Source organism: Cuculus canorus, chromosome 9 (assembly GCF_017976375.1).
Source record: "Cuculus canorus isolate bCucCan1 chromosome 9, bCucCan1.pri, whole genome shotgun sequence".
Taxonomy (NCBI): Eukaryota; Metazoa; Chordata; class Aves; order Cuculiformes; family Cuculidae; genus Cuculus; species Cuculus canorus.
Window position 1 is genome coordinate 4,177,074 of NC_071409.1, and position 15,925 is coordinate 4,192,998.

A 15,925-nucleotide genomic window follows, 5' to 3' on the forward strand; every position below is an offset into this window, starting at 1 on the left:
GAACGTTCCAGGTCAGGTTGGATGGGGCTCTGAGCAACCTGATTGAGCTGAAGGTGTCCCTGCTCCCTGCAGCAGGGTTAGACTGGATGACCTTCATGGTCCCTTCCAACCCAAACCATTCTACGAGTCTGTGATTCTAATGCTACAGGTACTGCAGCCCCGAACAGCATTTAGCAGAGATGCTATGGATAATGTGACATTTTGGGAAGCACCAAAGCACGAGGCACCACTGCTGAGAAAATTCTTCCTGGCACTGCTTCCAGAATGAAGTTCCATCTTTAATTAAAATTTGCAGCCCTTCCATTTACTGGTACAAAGGAGACGAGTGACACAGAGGACATTTATACTAATTGGGATTCAATTAAAGAAAATACTTGTTTTGATGCAAGTGTTCACCCTGTGCTCTGCCCTACAATACAGTAAGAAGGATTACATTACCCTGGAGTGTTTACAGTTAGAAGGACAAACAAACAAAAGGGTGACAGAGAGATTACTTCAACTCTTGTTATTTTTGCTCCAAGAGAGCAAAGATGGAAAGGACAGAGACTTAATACTCCAAGAAAACCCCCAAGCCCGATGAAAATAAGAGAGAAAAGAAATGCCTGAAGCAAGGAAAGGGGCAGAATGCTTTCAAATGTTATGGGTGAGTTTCAGCTTTCTTTAAGGCTTTCAATTCATTATATTAATGACTGTAGATTAATGCTTAAAACATTTGAGTACAGAATTTCAGCATGTAGAATCTGGATAAGCTTGCTTAAAAATAATGATTTGAGGAAAACATGACTTTTTAGTTGGATTCGTGACTTTTAGACAGCTGAGGTGGAAGTTGAAAGAAGAACAGGCTGGAACACAGAAAGAAGCTATATAGGGGAAGGATACCCATATTAGCGAATGGTGAAGAGCACACATCGTCTGTTTCTCCATGAAAAACTCAACGAAGCTGTCCACAGAGAGGTGAGGGTGTTAAAGGGGAATCAAAGAGAGTGAGGAACACAGGTGAAAGATGAAGGAATAGACCTTGTTAGTCAAGAAAATAACAGCAGGGAGAGGAAGGAAGTACTTTGCTGTTAGCTTCCCCTGGGAAGTTGTAATAAAAGAAAAGTTGAAGTGCAGAGAAGAGGCAGAGGGTATAAGACAAGGCTGACCTTACAGTGGGAGAGAAGCAATGAAACGAAGCAATGAAATTAAGAATAAGAAATATCCCTCACAGCTGTTAGTTGCAAGGATACCGGTCCTAAGGCAAGACAACCATGATCCAGAAATGACTGGAAGTCAAATGGGTCTGCAGAGGAAGTAGTATTATGTGTTTGATTTACTTTCCTGTTCTTCCTGTGTAGCCTGTACCAGGCACTGTTTGACAGGGGGCTTATATACAAAGTAGCTGGAACCGTGGAGATTCTTTAAGGCTTTCAATACAGACATTAAGTAAGAACAGAATCTCTACTTTGGGTTCTTTTATGCAACCTAAGAGCTATTCTTATGCCTATTTAGTGAAAGGTATTTGCAGGTAAAAATCCCAACACTGTGTTTTCTTCCAGAGTAGCGGAACAGAGGAAAACTGCTTCTCATGGCCATTGCCCTGAAGCTCCTCTGCTCGTTTCGTACCCCAGCCTGCTTGGCTATGCTGCATCTCACCTGGGCTGGGCATTTGGCTGATTCCTCCTGGGCCTCCTTACCTTGGTGGAAGGGCACAAGCTTGAGTTTGTCTGCCTCCTGTTGCTTTTGTGGCTCCTTGGTAACTTTAAGATCACAGACAGGCAAACCAAGGAGGAGAGAATGATGCAGGGCAAGGGGTGAGATGGTGGCAGATCAGCAGAGTGCAATCATAAGCCTGCTTACTTAAAAAATGCAGAATAAAGCCATACAATATTTACAATGCAGTGCCTGTTACTGTTCTGCAACTGCCTTCTGAAAAACAGGAACAGCATTTCTGTAAAGCATGGATACGTGTGTGTAATGAAGAGTATAATAAAGGAACTAGTAATACGGTGTTGCATGGCATATTTCCTGTACTTTTAAATCTCTTCAAAGTTCTCAACACAAAGAACTAAAAAGGACCTTTTTATTACAAAAAAGAGGGTGTTGTAGCCATCTGGCCAGCTCAGTGCTGGTAGTGGAAGCAATTGCATTCTGTCCTATTAAATTTTGTAAAACTAGGAAATGGACTAGAGTTATTGTTGGTGATGTAGTTAGAGCAGCTATAATGGGATTGCAAGAAGACATACAACAGTTGTAAACAGGAAACAGCTACGGTACTGTTTCAGCCTACTGGTAATTTCTTCTTTGGAAGGCTCTTGCTTCTCCGGACAGCCAATCCACTTGACCTCACTTGCCTGAAATGTCAGCTTAGATCCTTTTGTCTCTAAAATTATTGTGAGGTTTTGAATTTGTATGGCAATAAGAAGTTTTTTGGAAGCAGTATCGAGCATTTTAAGATAAAAAATAGTCCAATATTGTTCTTCCAGGGAAAAACGTTAAAGTAGTTTGGGGTACTAGTCACAAGCACCTATAGTTTATCCTCAGTGAACCAAAGGAATTTGAATGCAGAAGGGGGAGGCTAACAATAAAACACCAGCCCACTTTCTTTTTCTTTCAAGTAAAGACTAGAGGTCTGGGAATAAGAGCCATATCCATATGTCTTATTCCATATTTTTGGAAATTCGTATTAAGGCAAAGATCTAACAGATGCCCTTATCTAGATCCATACGTGGTGTAATAAATATAGTGTGTGCTGCTGCTTGCTGTAGTAGGTGGCTCAGTCCTGAGCGTCCAATATTTCTTTACCTTGATCGTTCTACCCAGGGCACTGACCCTCTTCTGGAAATCCTTTCTTTCTCCAGACTTAAGCCATTGCTTATTTTCTTTATGGTGATACACAGCACCTTCCAGGATCGCTGCATTTCACTTTGGATCTCGGTTTGCTAGCATCTCTGAGCTTGGCTAATTTTATTATCTTGAGGCAGTATTATGGATGGCTTAGTAATCCCTAAGCATTCTGTAAGTTGTCTTGTAACCTGAATTATTGTATTAGTCTCATTAGAAACTTTCTTTTAGATTATACAGAGGCTTTTATATATTTAGGTCAGCTCTACAATATTTTAAAGTGTTTATTTCATATGCAAAATTAATGTGAGGTGCTGTTTGTTGCCAGGAGTATTAACTTGCAGTCAGTGAACTGCAGTAAAACTCATTGCAGCCTTAACTTGGAAGATCATAAAGATTGATGGAACACAATAGGCTTAAAGAAAAGTCGTTATTAACATGTAGATGGCAGAGCTGTGAGATAAACCCCACTGTAAATCTGAATTAAGGGTCCCTTGAAACTATAGTATTTCACTTTGTTGCAGATCAGGGATGTGGCAGTGTTGCAGAATGCAGTTTGTCTCTTCCAGTCAGAGATACCCAGCCTTTGTCTCTTCTCTCTCTCTTGTGCACACACTAGCCTTGCATACAATCCTGACCTGTATACAAAGATCAGAGTATTAAACTCACTAGGATAATGAGGAGTTAAAATCCCAGAAGAAATTAGAACTTTTAGCAGAGCTGTCAGAACTGTGGAGTTCATGTTAGAAAAAAAAAATCCCATCCTCTCCAAAATTTGCAACCGGTAGCAGCCTGGTGGGGCAGAAACCAAAAATGGTTGTTGCTTCAAATGCAATCCTATATGTGACCCTTGCAGAGAAAATAGGTACTGCAGTATGTAAAGAAGGGATTGGAATTTTTGTATTTGAGTTCACCTAAAATAATATCACCAGATGCTCTCATTACAGGCCTGCCTTTCCAACTCATGATTCTGCCAGACTTCAGCCCTGTGGGTTTAGATTTTTTTGTACTGAATGTCTTCATCTGAACAAGGGACCTACATCAGCTTGTGTCTTCAAGTTTCAGTAGAAAGGTTTAGCCATTTTTTTGAAAGATATTAAGGGAGTACAGAATACCAGCCTCTGTAAAATCAGCAACAGGATTCTTATCAATACTTCTAGCAGCATCTGATGTAAATGTAATTTAAGTAGAAAATACAATGTAAAGTATTAATTGTGGTAGCACAGTAAGTTACCCACATGCTAGTAATGAGGAGAGAGATGTCCATAAACAGGGAAGTGACAAAAGTTGTTATCAGTGAGAGTGAACAAAGTGTTGTACATTACATAAAGACTCCAGTTCTTACCCTCTTGGGCTACAGCTTCTTTGTGTACAGTTGATTCATTAGATAAGGGTTATCTTTATGTCATTCATGTAATCACTTGGCAGGAATGATCTTGATTGACCTGCTAGTGCTTCTGATTTATTTAGACTTGCTTCTTCGTGTTTTATTTTGTGGAGGGCATAGTCACAATTTTGGCAGGATTCCACTTCCATTAAGATTGGTGGCAAAAGGGCAGGCCTTGAAACCGCAGAAGTGGTTTGGAATGCAGAGCTATATATCCTCCCAGGTATTCCAAGTTTAGACTACATACTTTGTTTTTTTATCAGATTTACAGTGCCTGGATGTTGGTAATACTGTTATTTTATTGAGTTTTGAGGATTCAGATAAACTTATTCCATTTTTTCTGCTCTTTTTCAAACCCGTCAAACTGTTCCTAAGATCTGATTCAGCAAGCAGTTTAGTTTGCCCTGAGTATAGCCTTGAGATAACATGAACTGGAAAACCTATAAAAATATTTCTTCTTATCTGAGGAGTATCAGTCCAATAGCAATAGCTACTTAGACAGTTCTATAGCTATATTAACAATTTTGTTATAAAAATATTCAGTTTCACTTTTAATTGATGTTTTGTATTATTACCTTTTCACTGCTGAGCACAGAGTTGGAGTGTGCTTGGCAGATGATTCAGTGTAGGGTTTTCCATAAGCTTGCAAAAGATGTTTATTGAGTGGTGTTACTAATCATCAGGATGATCTGTTGCCAGCTTTCTGGGAAACTGAAGATGCTACGTTTCTTTTCTATTAATGTTAGACAAGATTGACATAGAGTTATTTTTTATCCAGATATAAAGCAGTAATAAAAAAGAAGTTTAAGAACAGTGCTATGGACACTTAGTTGATGTGAAAGGTTCACGGCCAGACTTTGACAACTGTCTATAGCTTGTGAATGAACAAAGTTGTTTGCACTTGATCAGGCAGTTTTCCGTTTTCCAGATCTGCATCTATGATGTAGATAAAAATACAGAATCAAACTGTCACATATTTGTTTAGTTAAAGTGCTCTGAATAGTGTTCATGTCTAAATATTCTACATTAGGATCTATTTCAAAGGAATAGTAATGATGTTAAAACTACTTCCATGGGACTGCAGTGATATAAAATAGTATCATTCAGTTGTATATTTTCTAAAGAAACAAAGGGAAGGAAATTCATGTTAAAGAGGAGCTGTCATTGTTCTTAGTAAGATCTTATTGCTTAGGCACTCATCGCATGACCTAGTGTTCTGCTATGAGCATTCTTTTGTTCTGTCATTTGACAGCAGTTGTTTCACCGTGGGCTCGATGCAGGTTTGTGGTGTGTTAGGCACATAAAACCAAGACCCTGCTGCTGAGTGTTGTTTTCAGGTTAGGGTGGTTTATCCAGGGTGTCAAAAGCACCTTTCAAAACCCCATAATGTGACCATAATTCAGAGCCATTCTCTTAAAACATGCCTGTATCCTGGAAAGCGATGCTCCCAACAGATCTGGGGCTTGTAACATGTTTTTTTTTTCAGTAGTTGTAACATGCAGGGTTATTTTAGGAAAGGTTAAGACCGCTCTGCCGTTGTTATTTGAGCTGCATATTTATATATTTTCTCAGTTTGCATTGTAGTTCAAACAATCAGCAATCACAGAACTTTATGGCCCTTCTGTGGCACTTGAATGAGTGTGTTTCTTTGAATCTTTTTCCGCAAAATGACACAGTAACAAGTTATTTATGTAGGAGAGCTGGTGGTCATGAAAGCTGTATTAGATTTTATCCTTGCTCTTTTATAATAATCACACAAATGATGTATTGCCAGAAGCAAAAATAACAATGTATTTATATATATACAAGTCGTATACAAGCTGTTTCTTTTGTTTTCCTATTTCTACGAGAATGGGAATTGTTAAATATTCCAGAGGTACAGACGCCTACGTGATGCCATAGTACCAGCATGTGCTATGTACCCTCTTCACCTAGTCTGAAGACTTCAAGTTATCACAACCATCCCTGTGCAATGAATGAAGTTTTAAACTCAGACTGTGGCAATTAATGTTTCTAGCTTTTAATGTCTCTATTTCAGCTCTCTGTCAATACATTACATAAATGGAACCTGACATAGGACTTGCACCGTTCAGATCTGATCAAATTCACTCTTAAAGATTGAAATAGAAGATGTTGATGAGTGAGGATCAATATAGAGTCTTAGTTCAAGTTAAAAAAAGTTTAGGCTTTTAATCCTAGAGGTTTCTGCTTCAACTCCTCTTATGCTGCTATTTTTGAAAATGCTACCATTCACTAATTGCGTATTTACCTCCCTCCCTCCATTTAGTAATAATAACTGTCACCTACACATGGATTTATATCTTTTATGAAGAGGCACATTGAAGTCCCTTATTAAAATGGATGTGTACTATTTTTTATGGCTATCCAAATGAAAAATGAATTTTAATAATATGCAGCTAGCACGAAGTTGGAATTTTATCCCCTCAAAGTAAAAGCACTTGTAAAGTGGTGATGTGGTTTAGACTACACACATTGTCTTAAAAGAATCATAGAATCACAGAATCATTCAGGTTGGAAAAGACCTTTAAGATCATCAAGTACAACTGTAAACCTCACACTGACAACTCCACCACTAAAGCACGTCCCTAAGCACCACGTCTCCACATCTTGTAAACACCCGCAGCGATGGGGACTCCACCACTTTCCTGGGCAATGTACGTTCCAGTGTCTGACAACCCTTTAGGGAAAGAAATGTTTCCTAAGATCCAATCTAAACGTCCTGTGGCATAACTTGAGGCCATTCTGTTACTTGAGGCCATGTCCTGTTACTTGGGAGAAAAGAACAACGCCCACCTCACCACAACATCCTTTCAGGGAGCTGCAGAGAGTGATGAGGACTCTCCTCAGCCTCCTCTCCTCCAGACTGAACAACCCCAGGTCCCTCACCACTCCCAGAACCCCTGGGCTTCATCCCCTTCCGCAGCTCTGTTCCATTCTCTGGATGTGCTCCAGCCCCTCAATGTCCTTCTTGTAGTGAGGGGACGATCCCTGCCCTGCTCCTGCTGGCCACCCCATGGCTGATCCAAGCCAGGATGCTGTTGGCCTTCTTGGCCACCCGGGCCACTGCTGGCTCATGTTCCTCCACTGTCCACCAGCACCCCAAGCTCATTAAAAATAAATTATAAGAATGTTATTCAATTTACTACGGAGATATAAAATTACAATAGTGCCAGCATTTCTTATTCTGAATCTGTCAACAGGACCGGAAAATGATAAAACCCCAGGAAGCGCCCCCCGCGATGTATTTAAAGGATTAGCCGCTAGATGACGCCTTGATTCTATTCATCCCTCACCCCACGCCCAGACTGAACTCTGGACCTGAAATCCTGAAACTTTCTTTCGAAAATCCGGCCGGAAAAGCATGGATTCCACATATTTTTAGGCCTTCTACTGAAGTAAATAATATTATTTCAATTTTCACTGGTGCATTTAACTCCAGCCTCATTTGTTGGGGTTTTAGTGGTTTTTTAGTCATCAGTTTTCTTCTTCTATGATACTGATAATTTATTTGTCGTGAACAAAACCTATTTTAAAAATAGTTTTTATATCTATATGTTTTCCTTCTTCTTCTTTTTTTTTTCCCATGCCCTTCTGCTCCATAATTTTAATTTAGAAGTAGAGGGGGGTCAGGATAATGTCCATTATACCACCTACTAACAGACGTTTAGTGTGTGTGGGTAAATGCTTGTATAAATGTGTTGCTCTTTGGGCCCATTTTTCCTTACCAGGAGGGCAGGAGAAGGGGGAATAAACTGTACTTCTGTAAAGCACTTTAATACTGGCATAACTGCACCCGCTCTATGAGGTGTACTCATGCATTTGTAAAAATTATCACTGAGCCCGGTACTGATATATTTACATCATAAATAATTCCTGTGTGGACCTGGCTAGAGAGAGATTGAAATCTTCTGTTTAGCTACAAACGAAGGCAAGCATTGTAGCTCTTTTTCCTCATTTGTGAGTCTACACTAATAAACTACAGGTCTGTAGTCTGTGATTCCCATGGAGGTTACCATAGTATAACAAATTAACATGGGTCAGCTGCTCCACTGTAAACTGTGTGTTTTTAATGGAAAGTTTCTTGCCATTTATCTAAGGAAAAGCGCACAGCTTCCCTGTCAGTGAAAGACTAGGAATCTCCTCATTTTTAGTCAAGCAGTACTTGAGGAGGTGGGCAGTTGCATGTGAGCAGTTCTTGGCAGCAGGGTGACCAAAAGGAATTATTTCCTTCATGATACTTTTTGTGTGTCGAAGGGCTACACCAGGCCATCCTTTACAGAAGAAAGCTTTCTGTAACAGATCTGGTATGACAGGACACCTCTATGTTCCTCTGCATACTTGGCTTTTTTGGTGACAAAATCCAGCCTCATCAGACAGGTTTGTAACTGTAAGAAATGCTGTCCACTTTTTGAAACTTTTAAAATATTATTTAAAAGTAGACCTTAATGAAAATGCTTTCTATTTTCTTTTTCCCTGTGAACTATTTAATAACAACTGATGAATATTGTTATGGTAAATGGAATGGAAATTAGTGATGGAGTTGTTTGAGGGGCTTCTTTGGGATGGGACTCAGAAGACTCGCTCTGGCTGCAAACAGAAGCTGGCAGATAATATAAAATAACACTGGCAGACTGTTATTTTGTCAGAGATATTTTTAGTGGCTGTATGTTTGCTGAGAGAATTCTGTTGTTTGGGAAAGCAGACTTGATTTGGACGAGACAAACCCCAGAGTTTTCATTTTACATCAGATATTTATCTATACTTTTAGTGACAAAAGTTAATTTTTAGCCATGAGCTTTTGCAGTGTGGACCAGACTTCTGAGAAATTTTTTCTATGCTGAAGATGATAGCACAGAAAAAAAAATGTGCTTATTGTATTATTCATTTATGTTAAAATATCATTATATAAATTATCTTCTAAAAAATCGTTTCCTTAAAACATTTGACTTCAGAGAAGATGCTGCAAATTCTTCTGTGGCTTCAAGTAACTCCATAAAGGGCCATGGAGCCTATTAGTATTAAGTATCTAAGAAAGCCTACCTATATCATGCATTAGATAGGAGAGACATGCTGTACTTTTCAGCTTGTTTCACCACCACACAGTGACATGGTTACAGTCTCACACATTAAGGAGAGCTACATCAACAAAGATTTATTTCTTTTCCCCTCTGTAATTAATACTGCCTGATAATAAGACCTGGCATTGAACTAGATACAGAAGTTCTCAAATTGAATCCTCTCCTACCTAAAGATGTTCTCTGGCGTCTTTTTTTGACACCTAATCATTATAATGCTGGGGAAAAAATGGTGATAAAAGCACCAGGCTACCTTTATGCTCTTCAGTCAGTGGAGATTAATTACTGCTGATGCAGCTGACAGGAAAGGATAGAAGTAGTAATGGTTTTCATTACCAAAACCTAATGGAGTGGTCAGGAAAGAAGGATAAGTTTTAATCTTTTAACAATCTGAGACCAATTGATTGAAATGTTTCCATATTTTGTTCTTTAGTCCAAGAGGAGTCCAGAAAACAACTAAAATATGCAGCCTAAATGCTCTAACATCGATCTAGTCTTTGAGAAAGTGGACGGTAAACTGCTTAAGGTGATAACTGACTGTTCTGTGTGAATCTATACATACGTGACTGCAGAAGTACATCCGGAGTGTGTATAGTGAAAAGTCATTTGTTACTCTTGTTGATAAAGGGCCACATACGTTTTAAATATTTTTCAGGCCCAGATTTTTAGATAAGGTGTTGCACTGTTGTTATGTCCAATACTTATTTATTCTATGAAATAATTTTAATCTGTGTCTACTTCCATTAGAAACAAATTTGCAGTGAGAGTGGGTTACTTGGTCCTCTTTTAACCCTATTCCAAGGTGCTAAAATATGTTCTACTTTTGATTGGAAGTTTCCTAATATGTTCTATGTCTCATTTTATTTCAATTACTTTCACTAGGACAGCTACCGAGTTCCGTCATATACTTTATAAATGAAAACACATTGCTGAGAATTTATTACAGTCTTTTCATGCACTCCCTTGCTTAAAGTTTGTTTATATTGAGGTCTACAGTAAGCCAAACACTTCCATTTTTTCCTTTATTTATGACTTCGGGAAGGATTTACTTTCTTCTTTGAAACAGAAGAGAAAAATAGACCGTATCAACAGAATATAGAGATTTATCCTCTCCAAAAAACCAGGTTGTGAAAACATGTAAATGCAAGTCTGAGCTTGAGGGCCAGAATCTTCATTGCCTTACACTTTATGCTGTGTCAGTGGAACGTTACAGGGGTTTAACTTCTGTACTAAGATATTTTCTGCAGTTCTTTTGAGTTAACTTGTTCCATGGAGGGAGTTTGGCCAGTTGGTATGAGATCATCTCCTGATGAGCAGTACCCTCCTCTAGTACTGCATTGCCCCTGCAGAACCTGACAGTGCCGGTACAGTACAGTTTAAGCAAGGTGTGTCAGGCAGGGAGAGCTGTAACCAAACCAGTCTGATAATGCTGTTGCTGTGAGCAGATGTTGTATCTGAAGTCCAAATCAGGGCAAGGGCTGGAGCTCTCTAAGCTTCCACTGGGGACACGCTGGATCCTGCAGCCTCATGGCCAGCAGTTAATTTGTTCCTGCCATTGTCATTTTGTCACAGTCAACATTCATTTTGCTCTGCTGCAGAATGACTATGCCATCAGCATAGCTTTTGAAAATCTGCTTCTGCTTCCCGTTTTAAATGGCACAAGTTCACTAAAACAGAAATAGTTCAATTATGATCGTACAAAGCTCTTCTCTGGAAAGCAGTTATTTTCCTTTAGTGACTTTTGATGTGCTAACATTTTAACTAAGCGTTCGTGTTGTCTGTGTATTCAGTTTATGCCATCAAGGAAAGCAATTTGCAGTAATGCTACTCAAGGCACCCATTAGCAGCAAACCGCAATCTGTGTTTTTAGAGAACCAAAGCTGTTATTTCACACAGGGAGCCATTCAACTCTGCCTTAATCCTCTGACCAGTAAAGCTCATCTTCCAGGTGTTATTCCTGACTATTTTACTGGTATTGGCTTCTCAAAAATGTTTAGAAAATGACAGTCTAATTTAGATTCAGTTGTTGGTGATTTATTTAAAAAACTAAAATATGATATATATCTTTATAAATAAATGTAAATTCTCAAGTATTTTTTGAGATAACAGAAAAATTGCCATATGTCCCATGCTTCTATTTTTAGTTGCCTGTTTTGAACAAGTAAGTGGAAAGAAAAACGTTTAACTTAAGAATCTTGTTCCTAAACATCCGGGAAGTTTATTGCATTCTTTCATTGTTGAACCTTTGAAGCAGATATCAATAACAGTGAATAGTAATACCCACATTCCCGACACTGATATTTTGAATGCATTAAATTTTGTAGCTTCAGAATCTGCAATCTGTATTATCAGTGGATGTGTATGACCTGACTCAGGATCTCATCTGGCTGAAGGGAATAAATGACTCTAGGGAAGTGCTCTCACTTAAGTGGAACTGCTTGCAAAACCTGCTCTAATCTACAGTTAGAATTCCTAATAATTATTTTAGAAGTTGACATTTAATTAAAATCTGTAAAGAAAAGATAAAATTATATATTTTGAGAATATACTGTTGGCTCACTAGTCATGCTACTGACCTTTACTAAGACTTTACCTGCTTTTGTGACAAAGGCTCAATAGCCTTTATTTGATCGAGCTAGAACATATGCCTGTGGAGTACAGTATTTTTCAGTTGAAGAATTGATGTGTTGACAAGACATATTAAAATACTCAGGTGTGTTTTAGAGCTACTGCATTTTATGACGTGTTGGAAGAGCATTGCTTTAGTCTGGCCACCAGAAAATATAAACAATCTTTGGCTTTAGGGCATCTCCAGGAAAAAAAACCCAAACATACTTATTCTTCAGTTCTCTGAAGCGATGAGCAAATTTCAAAACAGAATTGATCAGATACTAGAGAGAGATAGCCAGAAAAAGACAAAGCAGAGAACTGAGCAAGTAGCAAGAATATTACAAGGTCATCAATAAAGCAAATACTACTGTAAGAAACAGAACTACTGGAGCTTGGTTTCCTATGGACTTCGTCTCATGGTTGGATTCACTAGCATCAAGATATGAACTCCAGCTGAAGGTTTTCCATGGTTACAGGCATTTATCATGTTTATATGCAAAGTGATTTTTGTGGGACTTGTTAAACATGAATTCATGCCATACCCTATCTTTTATTGAAAGCATTTTATGTGGCTATTATTTTTCATATAAAATTGTATGACTGTTACATCTTACAGACTCTTTATCCTTTGTCACATTTGGTTGGCCAGTCTTCTTTGGGGAACTGGTTCAAAAGCTATGGGGGTGTGGACAAACAAATATTGTGGACACCTATGCCTCATTTTCTTATATGTGTGTGTAAAGGTGCATATTTATAAATCCAAAAGTGAAGGAAAGCGAGGTGACAGAAAAAAAAATTAAGAAACTGTAGGAAAATGCTTGAAATTGGGTGCAGTGATTAAAGGCAGCAAAGGACGCTGCACATTAAAAGCAGCTCGAAGGGATGCCCTTTGCAGCTTTCACAGGGAGGTATCCTATTTAACTTTCATGCCATGCCTTAGTTCAGAAGTCATAACTAAGTTTACAGGAAAAGCATTTGTGAAGGGGACAGATTTTCAGAAAGCCTTTCCATGCTTGTGTTACCTAAACTAAACCCACCCAGAATCCAAAGTATAGCAACATGACACAAGATAAAAAGAATTTCCAGTGGTTTTTAAGTCTTGTTTCTGGGTCGTGGTAAACATGAGTTTGTGCTGTAGTCTTTCTCTAACTGCAAGTGCTATTTGGCCATTTTAAAAATAAAAATAGTAAGAATACAATACCCTTGAGATCTTCCTGACAGTCTTTTTTTTTTTTTTGTCAGCTCTTACTATAGGTGCAATAAAAGACTAAGATTGATTTGCTGGTGGAAGAAAGTAGGTGCTATGGTTGGACCATAGAGACTCCACAAGCTCATCTGCCAGCCTCTTCCAGTCCTTCATTACCTTTTGAATGCAGAGGTGTTGCCTGATGTCTGATGTCTACCTGAAGTTTCTGTGCTGCTATTTAAGTCTGTTGCTTTTTGTCCTGTCTTTCTTGTCCTGTTTTGGGGTATGGCTGACAGCGTACCCTCATTCCTTCAGCAGTGGCCTTTCGTGTTTGTATTCTTATGCCCAACAGAGTCTCTGTTTGCCATCACATAAGGCAAAGCTCCTAAACTTTCCATGGATTCCTCCACCTGTAAGAACTATGGAATATGTGCTGTCATCTGTTGCATTCCCCTTTCTATTTAATGACGACTGAAGCACTGCAATGTGAGATATAATTAAAGCAAATGTGATATTTAGAGAATAACTGACAAAATTTTTGCAGCTATTGAAAAGCTCGTCTGGTTAATTTTATTTTAAATCTCATTTTCACAAAATGATTTCTTCTAATCTTCACCATCTGCATAACAAGTGTAATCAGCAAGCTGAAATTAAAATATCTGCAACCTCTGCCCTTTAAATCAATCACAAATTAAACCAGGAAAGAATGTGTTCTAGTGGGAAAAAAACCTTCAGAAGAAATCCTTTATAGTATTCACTCCCCACTGAGGCAAAATATGAACACTTGCTTGAAAAAAATACAAATAAATGTAATTAAGCAAAATTTTCTGGTGAAATTTTATCTTCATTAGATCTTGAAGTAAAGGCTGATTTAGAAACCTCAGACATTTTGCCAGATGGCAGTGGAGTAGACATCTCTCACAAACAGCAAATCAGCAGAGCGCGTAGGATATTCATGGAAAATGTGAAAGCTGCTCTGTGCGCATAGTACCTGGGTGACCCTTCGGAGCCCAGCAGAGAGATACCATCTTAGGAACCAGCCACAGGACATCAGTGGTAGGAGCATCCACAACATCATTCTACAGTGTTTGCTCACAGTGTTGCTTTCTTCTTTTAACAGTTAAGAAGAAAATGCTAGTTGAGTTTTAGGGAGAAAAATTGGCTCAATGCAGAGGATTTTTAGAAATCCAGCCGTAAACATGTCTTACACACACCTTTGTCATTGTCATTTGAAAAGTCGAGTGACAGCTAATGGTGCTGACTCTTTGCCTGCTACTGTACTCATTAGGAAGTGCTTTTGTTATAGTACAGGCTTTTCTGTTTTCTGGATCAGAAGGCTGCTGGTAAATTCCCTTCCTGTTAGCTGTATTTGAGTAATATTCTCTGCAAGGAAAAGAATCAATGCAAATGGTAATCCTTCAAACCAGCTGAGACAGCACTGCATGCCAGAGGGCTGGAAAAATGTGAATGAACGTCCTCTGATTTACCAGCGAGGTCCATTCCTCCAATGCACGCATTTAATCTTCTGGCAAGGAGATAAGGGACTTTGTAGAGCTTGGAGACTTACCTAACATCACATATATGATACAAAAAAGTATACCTTTGAAAGCACTTAAAATGAATATCTTCTCTGCCTCCAGTTCTGTGCATGCAGTTGTAAAGGATGCTGCAAGTTCTTGCATGTCAGTATGTGCAGGAAGACAATGTTGGTTTTGAGCATAAAACATTTTCTCACTCCCTGTTGAAATGTCTGGAATTAAATTTCCATAATTGGCAAAAAGATAGGGTCAGATCCAGTTTTTGCCTGATCAAAGTCTACTCAAGTGCACAGATGCCTGCTTAATTTTGTTCCCAATCATATCCATTAGATAAAACTATTAAGCATAATAAGAAATCAATTGAAGAGTGCTTGCTTTCCACCTTCAAACTCCTCATTTGTGAATTAATGATAGTTCTCTGTGACATATTCTTTTGTTTTATGATTTGGTATGAAGTTATGAAACCCTGGCAAGAACCAACCATGAGAAATGTCACTGATTAAAACATGCACATTTTGTTTCCTAGCGATCACTTTGTTCTGATAACATTTTGAAAGCTTAATGAACTATAGTACTTCTTAGCCTAGTAGCTAGCAGGAACTTAGAAACAGGAATTAAATATGTTCCCGCTGGAAACCCTAGGTCAGGGCTGAATAAGAAAAAACAAGGAGTTTATCAGCTGTAAGTATAGTTTCTTCAATGCAAACTATCATTAAACCATTGCTCAGTTGAAGCATACAGGAAGTTTGATACCCTGTCGACTTTTATCAGGAGAAGCAAAGTCCAATTCATAAAAATATCCCTACACACACACTTAAATGCCCAGGATTGTGTTAGTATTAGTGACATATTAATCAGATTTGAGATTTTGCAGATGCAACCTCAGCTGGGAGACTGTCTAATCTCTTTCCTCTCTGGAGCCATTGGCAGTGAGTAGGCTAAGCAGCAGGTGGGGATGGGAGAAAGCATATGTTCCTCTATTTCTACAAAGTTTCTCTCTGCATTTTTTCTTTAATTCCTTACCACTGGATCTGTTTAGTGAATTTCCATTCCTCCCATACTAAACAGAAGATGGGGGCCTATGGACAAGAGGGAATTTGTGATAAAATTTATGGGAAAGTTTAGCTATCTGCAAAGCAAGGTTGTAGGAAAGACAGTATATTTTATTAGAATAATTCAAATAGTTGGGAAAAAGCAGATGAGCTTTTGTCATAAAGTTGTTCTTCAGTTCTGTGGAACGTGCACACATTTTGTTGAATAATATCAGTTTCCGTCTGCTGTAGTA

At 38.6% G+C, this 15,925-nt stretch overlaps 1 protein-coding gene across 2 annotated transcripts in view; it reads left to right on the forward strand.

Annotated features, from left to right (window-relative positions):
* Positions 1–609: 609 nt before the first annotated feature.
* Positions 610–15,925, forward strand: part of CLSTN2 (calsyntenin 2) — a 558,864-nt gene continuing 543,548 nt past the window's right edge. For both annotated transcript variants that reach the window (XM_054073857.1, XM_054073858.1), the window contains exon 1: positions 610–643. In XM_054073857.1, coding sequence (XP_053929832.1) covers positions 625–643 — 19 coding nt within the window. In that variant the 5' untranslated portion in view covers positions 610–624. The remainder of the gene's footprint in view (positions 644–15,925) is intronic.